This window comes from Carcharhinus amblyrhynchos, chromosome 13 (genome assembly GCF_965287045.1).
Source record: "Carcharhinus amblyrhynchos chromosome 13, sCarAmb.v2.hapA, whole genome shotgun sequence".
NCBI lineage: Eukaryota > Metazoa > Chordata > Chondrichthyes > Carcharhiniformes > Carcharhinidae > Carcharhinus > Carcharhinus amblyrhynchos.
The window spans coordinates 60993180-61008817 of NC_137336.1; the positions used below are offsets into that span (position 1 = coordinate 60993180).

Consider the following 15638-nt stretch of genomic DNA (forward strand, 5'->3'; position numbering starts at 1 on the left):
CTTGCACTGATTGGAGGCAAGGTATGCAGTCCTCTTTGCAGAGTAGTGGGGCCGTGACCAACAATAAAAAGTGCTGCGTGTTATGATGAAAACAGAATCATCCTTTATATTAAGTAGGAATCAATACTGTGGAGCAATTAGGAAGATTACTGAAGGCATGTATATTTTTGACATCTTTAAATATCTGACTGACTTGAAAATTCCGCGTGGAAATTAATTAGATTTGCACCTTCAGGCTTAGTCACTGCAGAACTCGCCAGCATCCTGAGCAGCCATAAGTGTAGCAATGAATAAAAGGCAGAAGCGTATTTTTACTGCTATGTCTAGCAATACTTGTAAAGGCCATGCATGTGCATATGGGCTTTGTTAATCATTTTTATTTCTCTATAAACAGAACATTGTATTGTGTATGGAATTCACTGTGTGATAAATGAATTGTTCGTACGGGGAGGAGCCCCCATATGCTGAGACTATCGATTAATCTTTTTTAATATATGACGCAGTTGTTTCAGCGGGGTTTTCTGTAACGCACCGAATTTCAGTCTTGTGACTCTTCCCTATTCTTAGGACCGAGAACGATTGCTTCGTCGTAAGAGACACAAACGAAGTACAAAGCATATCAAGGTAATTAATACCGGGTGGCACAGTGCTAAGGGTGTTTTTTTTTAATTCCTGAAGCTTATTATACTGACTTGTTTAAAGGAGACAATCTAATTCTCTCCCAGGAAATGTACAAAGCTTTATTCTCCGACTCATTCCCCCTCTGGAATTCATCGAAGGATGTAGGCTCACCGAAAATAAAAGGATGGGGGAAAAATTGAAATTAATTATAGATATGCAATCACATTTTTGTTCATAATTACAGCACATTTACAGAAATGCCCGTAAAAAAGGGGCTGAATTTTCAACCGCATATTGGGCAAGTGTGGAACATGTGGGTGCGAAACTTTGCAACTCCAATTGATGTGTTGCTTTGCCAATATCATCCTGTCCTTGGACTTTTTTCTCTCCCCACCTCCCTACCCTTGAGATATCAGGGACCAGATCTGCTGCCTGGACATGGACTCCTGGTGGCAGATTGGTGTGTGCAGTGGGCAGGGGCGTTGTGACCAGTACTCTGGGCAGGTTTTGAAACTTTTCCTGCCTGTCCAGCCACAGCTGTGACCACAGGCTGCCCTGTGGAGGGACACCCCTAACAATGGAAGACTGGTTTGCTTGAGTCCACTTTTTAAAATGAAAGTTTAAAAAGTTGCAATGAGGCTACCTAAAAATGAAGGCTTCATATGAAACTTCTCCAACTGAAAGAACCCACTCGCTGATCTGAATTGAACAGTGAGTCAGCCCTCTAGCCGGTAATTGGCAAATTTGGGAAAAATCACTGTCAGTTGGCTGTTTTTTTACATGGTACAGGCTTGCAATTCCAATTTGACCCTGAGTTCTGGGCCCTGATTCAAAACTCAAAATCTTGCCATCACATTTAGATGGATAAATCCCACATGAAATCTCATGTGCCAGAAACTGGTACTGCTTGTAGTAATCCTACCAGAAGATATTTTGTTGTCCCAATATGTCACGCTCATCTCTCTTGTGTCACTCACACACATCCAGTGTAGCTCATCTACAACCACTCCACAACACCCATCATCCAAGTGTGCCAGTAGAACATATCGAGATATCCAACTCTGATAGCCCAAGGAAATTGTGCATTCGAGAGTAGTAGTTTTTTTCCCTCTTTTCTCCTCCACTCACAGAGACATGTGGTAGAAACGTGTTTTGGATTTGATGAGGAATCAATGGATTCGGAAACATCCTCCTTGGCCTCCTACAGAACAGACAGGACACCAGCAACACCAGAGGATGATTTGAATGAAGTGAGTGGATGACACAAGTCAATAGGAGTCATCAATGCCAAGGGGATGAAAGAAATGTTTTTAAAAGTTTGCAGCAATTGTACATGTGATGGTAATAGGAGTTTATTGAAATGCAGGAAGGGTGATATTGAGTGGTACAGAAATGAATTCAATAAACTGAGCTGGTCCTAACTTTTATTTTGGTAAATCAGTAATCTTTCAAAGAGGCATATTTAGCTATTGTTGTATATTGATGCAAAATCTGAGGATTGGAGGCATGATATATTACAGAACAAGTGCCTATTCACCTCTGGAGCTGAGCTGAAAGTGCCCTCTTTCTGCTGCCTGTGACTAATCTACATGAGGTGAGTTTGTTACGTTCAACCAGAAAGCACAAGATGATAATTTCAGGAGGACTAAAATGGTCAGGGGTTGGAAAGTTGAAGAATCTCACAGGGCTGTTGGAAATGTACCTTTGGTGATGTTGCAATGTAGTTGTGTTCAAGGCCATTTAGGGACTATGTTATTATGCTAGTGTACACCTAAATATCCATGATGCCACATCACTCACTACTGTACTAAAGCTAGTGTACCTAACTAACTTGGTGAGATCTGAGGAATGCTTTTGATGTCAGCCCCTGTATCTGTGGAAAATAATATGATTATTTCAAACTTCTGGAAACTAAGACAGAACAATTCACATGAATCAGGGCCAGTGGTAACTATTTTTCCATTTGTACTTCTTCTGAGGAATGGGTGAGGAATGGAAACTTTACTCTTTATCTGGTGCTTATTGTGCCTTGAATTGCTTAATAGAAAAGTATAGACATTTCATCCAACTGATATAGTTTAAATTTATTTATTAGTGTCACAAATAGGCTTACATTAAAACTGCACTGATGTTACTTTGAAAATCCCCTAATTGCCACACTCCAGCATGTGTTTGGGTAACAAGCACAGAGGAAACTGGAGCACCCAGAGGAAACCCATGCAGACAGGGAAAATGTGCAGACTCTGTACAGACAGTGACCCAAGCTGGAATCAAAGCCAGGTCCCCTGCACTGTGAGGTAGCAGTGCTAATCACTAGTGATGCTAGTCTTAAATTGGGAATGCTCAAAGCTGACACACTGACATCTCTCCTTTCAACACAAAAAAAATTTGCCTGAAAGGAGATAATTCCTCACATTTGATCCAGTGCTTTTAATAATCAATCTGTACTCATTCAAAACATAAATAGCTGAATATTGCTTGTGAGCATATATTCTAGCAGCAAACAAGGAATAAGGCCGTTGGAAACAAAGAAATCAGCATTATTTAAATGTTTACATGCCCAATAGCTACATTCAGATGGGATTCTGTCATTTCTTTCACTTTGTTTAATTTTTTTTTGTGCCAGTAGAATTTATAATAGAGAGTGTAAAGGCTAACAGATGGATAAGAACTTGTCATGAGGCTATCAGCTTTGGATCAGATTGCCATAGAAAGGACAGCAGGACTAGAGGACACAGTCTCAAGATAAGAGGCGGGGGGGGGTGCAGTTTAGATCAGAGGGTTTATGAGGATGTGTAACCTTTGGCAATAAGTGACCTTTGTGAAGTTTCCCCTGTGATATTTTTAAATTTTCCCAAATGTAAAATGGTAATATGATTTCCTAGTAGGAAACAGTATCGATACATTTGATAAATGTGCAGTGCCTGACTGATTATACATGTTGATTACACCAAGATCACTGACCTTGCAGGTAATGGATCACTGTCAGTAGGAGTGCTGCCAATGCGATCAAGGCTCTGATCCTCTTTGGAGTTGAGTTTATTTATTAGTGTCACAAGTAGGCTTGCATTAACACTGTAATGAAGTTATTGTGAAAATCTCCTAGTCACCACACTCCAGCACCTATTTGGGTACACGGAGGGAGAATTTAGCATGGCCAGTACATCTTTTGGACTGTGGAGGAAACCAGAGCATCCGGAGGAAACCCACGCAGGCACAGGGAGAACATGCAGATACCACACAGATAGTGACCCAAGCCGGGAATCAAGCCTGGATCCCTGGATTCTGTGACACAGCAGTGCTAACCACTGTTCAGATGATTCCTGCAGTCCGCAATCACATCTGAACTCAGGAAAGGAATTTTTATAGTCTTACATCACCTGGGTAACTTCTCAGTTTGATCCTTATAACATAGGATACATTACTTTATCAAGATGAACATAATAACATAAGAAATAAGAGCAGGAGTAGGCCGTCTAGCCCTTCGAGCCTGCCCCGCCATTTAATAAGATCATGGCTGATCTGAAGTGGATCAGTTCCGCTTTCCCGCTTTCTCCCCTTCTCCCCATTACCCTTAATTCCCCTGACTATCAGAAACCTATCTACCCGTGACTTAAACATATTTAGTGAGGTAGCCTCCACCACTTCAATGGGCAGAGAATTCCAGAGATTCACCACCCTTTGAGTGAAGAAGTTCCTCCTCAACTCTGATCTAAACTGGCCCCACCACCACCCCCCCCTCCCCATCTTAAGGCTGTGTCCTCTAGTCCTGCTATCCTTTCTAAGCGGGAAGAATCTCTCTACATCTACCCTATCCATCCCCTTCATTATCTTATACGTCTCTATAAGGTCCCCCCTCATCCTTCTAAACTCTAACGAGTACAGACCCAGTCTATTTAGTCTCTCTTCATAGGCCAACCCCCTCATCTCCGGTATCAGCCTAGTAAACCTCCTCTGCACTCCCTCCAAGGCCAATATATCCTTGCGCAAGTGCGGCGACCAAAACTGCACACAGTACTCAGCTGCGGATTCACCAGTACCCTGTACAGTTGCAGCAAGACCTCCCTGCTTTTATATTCTATCCCCCTCGCTATAAAGGCCAACATTCCATTCGCCTTCTTGATCACCTGCTGCACCTGCAGATTGGGTTTTTGTGACTCGTGCACAAGGACCCCCAAGTCCCTCTGCACCGTAGCATGCTGCAGCTTCTCACCCTTTAAATAGTAATCCCTCCTACTATTATTTCTGCCAAAGTGGATAACCTCACATTTGCTAACATTATGCTCCATCTGCCAGGTCCTCGCCCACTCGCTCAGCCTATCCAGATAGCTCTGCAGACTTTCCACACCCTCCACACAATTTGCTTTTCCACTTATCCTCGTGTCATCAGCAAATTTCATCACCCTACGCTTAGCCCCCTCCTCCAGATCATCTATATAAGAGGTAAACAGTTGAGGCCCCAGTGCCGATCCCTGCAGCACTCCACTAGTCACCAACCGCCAACCAGAATAGCACCCATTGATACCAACTCTCTGCTTCCTATTGGACAGCCAATCTTCTATCCACGCTAACACCTTACCCCCAACTCCGTGCACCTGTACCTTCTGTAGCAACCTTTTGTGAGGCACCTTATCAAACGCCTTTTGGAAATCTAAAAACACCACATCCACCGGTTCCCCTCTGTCTACCGCACTAGTCACATCCTCATAGAAATCCAATAAATTTGTCAAACACGACTTCCCCTTAATGAATTTGTGCTCTGTCTGCTCGATCAAACCATTCTTTTCTAGAAAAGTGAATAAATGTTTGCTTTATAATGCTGGACTGTGGGTTGAATAGAGCATTCCAAACTCGAGGATCCAACCGAATGACAAGTCGCTTGAACCTCTGTTCCCAGTTTCAGAACTGTTTGACCAGACAACTGTGTAACCATCCCACTGCTGATCACCCAGTGAATGTCCCTATCATACTACTAACTGTTCATTATTCTCCATATCATGTACAACTTGCCTGTGAATTCAGCTAGATCCGAACTTCTGATTCATATTTGAAGCCTGTGAAGTGGAACCTGAACTCCTAACATTGCTGACCTTTGTAATAGCTCTGAGTCAACTACAGGCTATAAATTATAAATCAGCTTTGTTTATGTGGAGGAGAGTAAGTAATAATTGTCACCATTTTGAGTTACGTAGAAACACTAATGGATCTCTACCACAAACCTGCCAGTTTTCTTTACAATCCCAAACCCCACATTAGACAGCTGTGGATAAAACACTTGCACATTTATTGGTCTGGTGGTTTAGTAAATTGTGTTTACCAAACAAGCAACTGAGAGGCCTGGGAAAATATTCCAGAGAACATGAGTTCAAATTCCACTGTGGCAGCCTGAGTATTCAAAAAAGTATTAAACACTTGAAAATCTTTAAAAAAGCAATTATTGGTAAAAATGACCATGAAGCTAATGGATCATCATTTAAAACTTCAGTTCAATTCTTAGTTCGTCCATCTCTCATGAGAGATGACATATTTGCGAAGAGGATTAGGTGTTAGCTATGCCATCCCTAGTATGATTAAGCCTGTTAACCTATTACATTGTCTCCTAATGCTCATTAAAGTGACTGCACACCATTTTCTGTGAGGGTCCTATACCCTAGCATGACTACATAAGAACATAAGAAATAGGAGCAGGAGTAGGCCATCTAGCCCTTTGAGCCTGCCCCGCCATTCAATAAGATCATGGCTGATCTGTCGTGGCTCAGTTCCACATTCCCGCCCTCTCCCCATAACCCTTAATCCCCTCTCTTATCAAAAACCTATCAACCCGCTTCTTAAAAATATTTAGCGAGGTAGCCTCCACCACTTCAACGGGCAGAGAATTCCAGAGATTCACCACCCTTTGAGTGAAGAAATTCTTCCTCAACTCCGTTCTAAACCACCCCCCCTTTATCTTGAGGCTACCCACTTGTGCCCAATATGCTAATGAAGATCCCTATTGTACCTTTGATTCTAAGTTATGCCAATCCCTGTGCTGGTGCCTGTGACAATGGTAGAAATTAATACAGTGCCTTCTTCCCCACTCTCTTCTCTGCAGTGAAGGTTAGGATTGCAGCATGTGTGACCATTGTAGGAGGATATGCGGAATGAGAGCGTATGGAGCACATGAGTGGGGGTACATTTGGAGGAATTATAGATCAGAAATAGTACTGGATATGGAAGGGAGCTGGACTGGCCACATACCTCAAGTTGAAATGTCTCCCTCTCTGCTTGTAGCCATGGACCACTGCCCTCCCAATTATTGTCAGCACCACTTCTTCAAGGGGAGAGACCTTATGGTCAAGTCCTCCTGGTACATGTTGTGTCTTACCTCATCCTGGAAGATAAAGAATAGTGATTGAGACATGAGATGCATTCATTCACAAAAGACTCACCCATTCCTTGGTCACCGAGAATAAAAGAAATGGTGGCATTCTTGAACCAGTGAATACGTAACTACTCTGTCCTTGCAAGCAGTCATTTTTTGAATGGACTCATAGATTCAGAGGATATTACAGTGCAGGAAGAGGCCATTTGACCCACTGTCCCTTTGGGGGAAAAAATACATCCAAATAATCCCACTCCTCTGGTCTTTTCTTATAGCCATTTCCCTTTTGGAGTGTATATCCAATTTATTTTTGAAATCATAGAAGCATAGATACCCTACATTGCAGAAGGAGACCGTTCAGCCCATTGAGTCTGCACTGACAATCCCACCAAGTCCTATCCCCATAATCCCACATAATTACGCTGCTAATCTCTCTAACTATGCATCCGGGACATTAAGCAGCAATTAAGCATGGCCAATACACGTAACCCGCACACCTTTGGACTGTGAAAGAAAACTGGAGCACCTGGAGGAAACCCATGCAGACGTGGGGAAAACATGCAAACTTCACACAGACAGTTACCCAAGCCAGGAATTGAACCCAGGTCCCTGGAGCTCTGAGCCAACATGCACCCCCCCCCCCCCACCCCCAAAACGCCCAACAATGAATGTGCTTTCAACAGCCTTTCAGGATATGCTTTCCAGATCACGATAGCACATTGTTTAAGAAAGCCTCCTCACCTCCCACCTGCTAGCAATTACCTTAAATCGGTATTCTCTGGTTATTGACACTCTTGTCAGTGAACTGAGTCACAGTTATTAGCACTGCTGCCTCACAGCGCCAGGGATCCGAGTTCGATTTCTGGCTCGGGTCACTGCATGTGCAGAGTCTGCATATTCTCTTTGTATCTACATGGGTTTCCTCTGGGTGCTCCGGTTGCCTCCCACAGTCTGAAAGACATGCTGGTTAGATGCATTGACTGTGCTAAATTCTCCCTCAGTATATCCAAACAGGCACCGAAGTGTGGCCACCACAGGAATTTCATAGTAACTTCATTGCAGTGTTAAGGTAAGCCTACTTGTGATACTAATTAAAAACAAAAAAAAAATAATTTTGAACACTTCCACTAAATCTCCCCTTTAATATTCTTTTCTCTCAGGAGAACAAAACTAACAGTTAATCTCTCCATGGAATTTAAGTCCCTGATAACAAGTTGAGTAGAATTTGAAAGAAAATATCGCCCAAAACAGGCCAAATTTATACGTTCACCTTTCTTTATATGTTCACCAAATTAACTCTAATTAGCATTATTATGGTTATGGCCAATTTTGAATTTATTTCAGTTCGACTACTTGCTAAGAAGAAATAACCCCTTTTCCAACTGTTCTCATCTGAGCCTAACTGTTGAAATCTTTACTTTCCATTATCATCGCCCATTTTTCCTTTATCATTGCGAACCATCATCACCAGCAGTTTTGGTGTTTTGACTTCACATTATGAGCTTAGGCAGCATTATTGATGTTGGACCAAGTTTCTGCTCTGAGCATTTTCAGTGGAAAAATAGTCTGCTTTCTCCAACTGGGATGCAGTGATTCTGTGTATTTCATAGAGCATTGATTGCTGCTGTTTCTGCCCTGTCTTTAGTGGTGCCCTTGTCAATGCGAAAAAAGATTAAACAATCGCAGAGGCAGCCGCAGCCAATCAGGCTTGTTTGGATTTGAGCCAATCTCAAACATTACTGAATAGGGTCAGGCTCAGGCACTGGAAACAGAAATGCTTTTCCCAAGAGTTCATTTTAACACATAAGTATTGTAGACTGCAAAATATATCTTGAAAAAATTAGAACTGAAAAGAATTGTAACATTACAATAATTTTTCAGATTTAAAATGGGAACCTCTCCCCTTCTTCTTCCCTGTCATATTCCTCTTTCATTTCTCCTTACTTCCCCTCTTCCACACACCCACTCTCTATCTCCTCTTTCTTTTTCCCTCTTCTCTCCCTCTCCCTCTTCCAAACACTTCCATTCTCTTTCCCTCTGTCACTCCCTCTTTTTTCCCCATCCCCCACTCTTTATTGTAGAATTGAACAGAAGGTAGAGCTCACATACAGGCATAAATTCCTGTTAGCTGTTAATTCCACCTACTGCTTCGCTTTACAAGTAAAACACGTTTTTGATTTTGTGTTTGCGAAAAAGGTTCAAAGTAGCGTTATTGATCTCACTTGCTTATTTTTTGAGGGCGTACCTCAATGCCAGATGAAGCCATCTCAAAGTGCAAGTGGATGTCAAGCAAATGAAAGAAAAGAGAGAATGAAAATGATGAGGAAGGACATGTAAGAAAAGGTTTTACTGATGCAGCATGAGCTGGAAAAGAAGGTCCATTGGACAGAAAAATAATGGTTGTATCAGTGAATCATAATCAGTGGCAGAGTAGAGGGAGTAGGTGACAACAAGTATGCCGCCTTTCTCCTCCCTATCTTTTAAATCTTCTCCAGCCTTACAAACCTCCAAGATATGGGTAACACAATGGCACAGTGATTAGCACTGTTGTCTCACAGCACCAGGGGCCTGGGTTGAATTCCTGGCTTGGGTCACTGTTTGAGCAGAGTTTGCACATTCTCCCTGTGCCTGTGTGGCTTTCCTACAGGTGCTCTCATTTATTTCCACAGCCCAAGATGTGTGATTAGGTGCATTGGCCATGCTAAATTCTCCCCCCAGTGTACCCGAACAGACACTGGAGTATGGTGACTAGAGGATTTTCACAGTAACTTAGTTGCAGTGCTGATTTAAACCTATTTGTGACACTAATAAATAAACTTAAAGTTAAAAGATATTGGTTCCAATTCCAATTCTCTTCCCTCACCTAATGGCACTCAAGGCAGACTTTTGCATGTTTCCATAGCTAATAATTTCTGGAACAGGTTGGTCATCTGTCATCAGGGACTTATCGCTGGAGAAGCACCACTCCATATCAAGCCTAGCTGATCAGGGATCTCTCCTGCTCTCATTGCCAGCCATCGGCATGTTTGGAGGAATATGCAGTTTGGCACACTTAACCAGCTTGATGGTGTTAGGAATGCATCTTCTTTGACCACCAAGTCCCGGAACGGGACCCAAACCTAAAGTTTCTGGCTCAGAGGCAGAGATGCTTCCAATGCTGGAATATCACGATGAGGGGATTTTCATAGTAACTTCATTGCAGTGTTAATGTAAGCCTACTTGTGACATTAATAAATAAACTAAACTTACCCACTGAGCCAAAAGACTTCCTCCAGTGTTGGCCTCCAGAGTATTCCCAATTTTCATCACTTCACCATTGATGGCTGCACCTTCAGTTGCCCAGGACCTATACTCTGAAATTCTCTCCCTAAATTTCTCTGACTCTCTGTCTCTCTTTTCTCCTTTGAAATGTTGCTTAAAACAACCTCTTTGATCAAGCTTTGGGTCATCTGACCTCTTTAAATGCTCAATGCCAAATTTTGTCCGATAGTGCTCCTGTGAAGTGGCTTGGATTATTATTGTCGGTGTCAAAGATTTTTTGCCTTGTTTCTACAGTGCACATATATAGCTATCTTTTATGTATTGCTATAATCTCAGCTGGTAAAGGTCATGACTGCTGCTCCCCAAAATTTTATTGAACTCCTTGACTATGGCTCCTTAAGTCTCACTTTTTATGTGGATACTAAGGCAATGAATTTACTTTTATATGCTGTGCACTGATACCTGACTGCATCTGAAATTATGACTGCCTGTTGATGGTGCAGTTTAATGGAAGTTCTTGTACTAAGTCCCACAAAGGTTTAACTGTGGCGTCATAGAATGAAGTGACATTTACTGATGTGATTGGACAGCAGAAAGCAACATGGGAAGAAACTGGTGCGAAGGGATTGCACACATAACTGTAAATCTGTTACGGTAAAGTCAGTGTTTGCCACTAACAGTCTTTGGGAGCTATTGAACTTACTCCAATCCGACAACACAATAACATGGTGGCAAATGGTAAAAGGATGACATCTCCATCTCTACAGGAGTGCTTTGACACAGTCACGTGCCTAAATCAGGCTGAAGAATGGCCCAAGTGATACAGTGAATCACTTGATTTTGCTCTGTGAGCAGGTCGCTACACTTTTGTATGCAATGGACCACTGTATGGATCACACTTTAGTTACTCTGGAGATTGATGAAGGAAAAGTCACAAAAGCTATTGATACAATGGAGAGAATTTTTTATCTTCACGAGAACCCTTAGGTAGAGTAAACAAGTAGATCTCCGAGCAATAGTAAAAAGGGAGCCGGAAATATTAGAGTGAAAGTGAGGAGGGCATTGGATTCCTGTGAGAACTACTTTCTGTGTGAAACTTGCTGTGTGCTTTGAGAATTATGACCAGGACTGGACTGCAAATCTGCCTTGGAACCTGCTACAGATTGTATGAGAATGTGTCTTGAAAACTTTACCTCTTTCCATGAACTTGGCTACATGCCTTCATGTGTGTTATTTAATTGTTTATTGATTTGACTTGGTCTTCTGGTTTCCTACTCTGTGTCCCTATATCGTAGCCTGACCGTGCAACATCACACTATCCTAATTCGGTGCCTTCTGCAACTGTAGAAATTGTGTTTTTGAGCCAAAGTCCAAGCCACCAATATAAAATGTGAAAAGCATTGATTCTTGTGGAACATTGGTTCCCACCTTCTGCCATCTGAAATCTACCTTTTACTCTCATTTCCTGCTTTCTATCTTGAAGTCAATAAGCAATCCATTCTGTCACTTGGTCCTAACTCTGCATTCTCCAATCCTTTTCATTAGTCTGTTGTGGGCCATTTCATCGATGGTGTTTTTGAAAGTCTAGGTAAACGAAATTCAGACTACATTCTCACTGTATACCCTCCCTTTTAAAGAATTCAAGCAGTTTTTGAAATCCGATTTGAAATCCATGTTGCCCATTCATTTTTTTTTGTTTCTGATTGGTATTCTATTCTCCCCTTTAGTTAGCATTCTATGACTTTTCCTACCATGAATGTTGGTTTATAATTCCCTGGGCATGCTTTCTCCCCCTTCTTAAATACAGGTGCTATGTTAGCTATCCCCTAGGCCTCTGACGTTGCAACTTTTTTAAAGGAGTTATTAAAAAATCCTCTCCACTCCTTTCCCTAGATTTTTAAAAAAAATGCATGGTTACAATGCATCAGGATCAGGGATTTTATCATCTTTGAGTTTGATTGGTTTATTCAATATATCTCCATTTAATTGCACTTATTTCATTGCTGTTATCATCCAATGTCATGTTCACCTCATAGAATCCCTACAGTACAGAAGGAGGCCATTCAGCCCATTGAATCTGCACCGACCACAATCCCACCCGGTCCTATTCCTTCAGCACCACATAGTTACCCTGCTAAACCCCCTGACACTAGAATCAATTTAGTATGGCCAATCAACCTAAGCCGCACATCTTTGGACTGTGGGAGGAAACCGGAGCATCCGGAGAAAACCCACACAGGCGGTGACCCGAGGCTAGAATTGAACCCAGGTCCCTGGAGCAGTAAAGCAGCAGTGCTAACCACTGTGCCACCCTGCCATCCCTGTTCTGTCTTGTTGGTAAGTAGTGAAGTTTTAAACTGCTTTGGAACATCCAGAACTAGTGAATGTGCTTTAAAAATTGTCAATTAATTTCTGTCTGTTGCCTTAAAAACTGTGGAGACAGTAGAGGTGATATTGAGTCCTGTTAGCCATCAGCGTAAACGTAGCCCCAAAATTTCATGGGATTTGGGAAATGGGATTCTCACTGGTGCATTCTCATTTTTAAATTTTCCACATTCCGCAAAGATCATTATAGTCCCAGGGGAAAGGGATATGCCCTGGCAACCTGGCAATTTCATAGTGGTAGAGCCAGGGTGGAATGTCTGGGGTGTCCCATTGGGAGGGGGGGGTTGCCCTTCTGTGTGGAGGGGGAGGGAGTGGAGCTGGTGCCTGTGTGGTGGGGGCAGGTGGGGAGGCACCCTATTACTGGCACCTATTACTTGTTGGGGGTGACTGCCCTCGTTCTTGTGAGGGAGTTCCCTGTGAATGTGCAAGGGATTGTGGGGAAGGTAATTTCTTTTTAGCGTAAATCAAGGAGGTTCCCTGATCTCTTGTGGAGCCAATGTTACCGGCTCCATCCGGCCTTGCCCCACCAGAGTGTGGCAAAAAGACATCCCAGTTGGAGAGCTCTGACAGATTACAGGAAGAATCCACAGCACATTTTCCAGCAGTGGGATCTTCTGGTCCCACCAATGTCCATGGGATTTTGCATGCCCGTGTACCCTCTGCCACCAGGAAACACATTGCAGACAGTTGCCATCGGCAGGCCCGGAAGATCCAACCAGCGGACAGGGCCAGAAAATTTCAGCGTATGATTTTGAAAATATTGTGGACAATTAATTCTAACTGAGTCAAACTGGAGCATCTTCCTCCTCAGCCCTTTATTGTCCTCATTGATCTTGCCCTATCACGTATCAGATTCCAATATTTCCTCTGATTTCTCATCATTCTGAATACACTGTTCTGCTGAAAATGGTTAAGTATCATTAACTACTTAATTTGAGTCTGAAGCATATGGCCCAAAACACACACAATCTCAATTAGTACAATAGTATCATATGTCAGAGGCAACACAGTTCCTCTTAGAATCATAGACGTTTACAGCATGGAAACAAGCCCTTCAGCCCAACTGGTCCATGCCTCCCTTTTTAGAAACCCCTACGCTAATCCCAATTGCCCACATTTAGCCCATATCCCTCTATACCTATCGTATCCATGTAACTATCTAAATGCTTTTTAAAAGATAATATTGTACCCGCCTCTATTATAGATTCTTCTTTTGATTTTCGCTGCTATGTTATGCACAAGAGCTCAGAGAGAATAAATAGAATTAAAAGTAAGTATTCGCTTTCCAAAGAGACAAATTTCAGACTATGAGATAAAGGATGCAGCAACTATTCATCTCAGTACGTGTAGAAATAGTATAGCTGATCCCAATCTCCCATCAGGCACGATCAGCTTCTCTGCATTCTTTTGTTCTCTTGTTAATCACAGGATTTTGTGTCGCATCTGCTGCCACTGTTGCACTCGCTATTAATTAGTGAGTTGATGGACTCCTATCTAAAGAAGGGAATCAGCATTATCATTGTCAAATATCATCAGTTCCTGACATTTGCTGTCTGATGATTTTTGCCTTGCTTTGAACGCCTGAAATAATGAATCTACTCAGTGTGTCAGTATATATTCAGCATCTCAGTCAGAAGTCTTTATCATCTTGCAGTTTTTTTTTCCCAGAGCTCATCATGATTGTGTGTGTACTAGGGAAGGGCCGGGATGAGTTTACATTGTGTATTTACCATAAATGGACAGCAAAATACAAACACAGAAAGCCAGTTGGCTTATCTCTGAGTTTAGTAGAAAACATGCTCATTATGTTAACTCGGCAATTAAATCCCACATAAGTTAATCACTTGGTCTCAGGACTGCACATTGCCAAATAAATTAAATATTCTCAGGCCGGAGGTGAAGCAGGATTGGGCTATCTGCTGACAGATTTCTGTGATTCCTATTGGATTTTCAGCCTTCCTCTTTTTCATCCTCTTATCCTCCTACGAAGCTTTCATGAGACAGAGAATATCTCCTCCAAAATATCGGCAAATTGGTGCCCCCAGAATGAACTCATTCCGTTCTTGTGCTCCATTACCAATGCCAGCCCATTGCTAATAGATGTGAGTTGCAGATGTTGTGAATAATAAGTACAGGATAGATTACTTTTGTACAGATAGTTCCACATTGGACATTACAGAAGGACATTGGCCTGGGAAAGTAAAACAGCAATTACATCAGTCAGAATTAGTGGCAAGAATAGATACTTTAATGTTCAAGACATAAAGCCCCTCATCAAAACTGAAAATAGTAAATGATGAACAAATGGATTTTTTATATGCTACTCAACCAGCAATCTGAACTAGTGTCAATTCCACCCAATATGCCTGTCACGTTTCAGGATTGTTGCAGAAACCCAGTTGGTTTACCCGATTCCATTAGGGAATGAAATCTACTGCTCTTACCTGATCTAACGAAGATGTGACATCAGCTCCACAATACCGCGCTGGAGTCATCAACATCTTGTTACAAACCACCTCCCCCTCCCTCTCGCCCCACTCCCTCACCACACCCAATCCCTCAATGGAATCCAGTTCTCTCACTTGTGGACACCATGACACAATCTGTGGTGCCGTGCGTCACTTGATTAGGTTGCACCATGAGCATGGCAGGCAGAGAGAGCATGCAGTTTGGGGTGAGGGCACTGTCACTGCACACCTTTGAGCCATTACCATGCAACTACAGCATTCCCTTCCAGGGATGTGCTGCAGGCCAGGGACACGGGGCAGGGACTGACTCCCCATTAACACAAAATGGGTTCCCATTCACTGCACAGTACATGCAGTATGAGTGTCTACGTTAACCAGAGCACCCCTTCTAGGAGCACCAGCTGTCTGAACTGATGATCCCTCAAGCAGCACGTGGTGCATGTCGCCCACCTCTTCCTAAAACCCCAACACTCAGTCCAGTCTCTCACTACAGCCCACAGCCAAAAAAGTGGAAGAGCCCAATGTTTGCACACAGCAGCCGG

The 15638-nt window shown here is 42.6% G+C and overlaps 1 protein-coding gene across 1 annotated transcript in view; it reads left to right on the forward strand.

Moving 5' to 3' along the window:
- Nucleotides 1-15638, forward strand: part of LOC145351944 (janus kinase and microtubule-interacting protein 2-like) — a 246928-nt gene that overhangs the window by 173191 nt on the left and 58099 nt on the right. Inside the window, 2 exon segments of the mRNA XM_080201752.1 lie at nucleotides 568-624; nucleotides 1752-1871. Of these exon segments, the coding sequence (XP_080057878.1) occupies nucleotides 568-624; nucleotides 1752-1871 (177 nt within the window).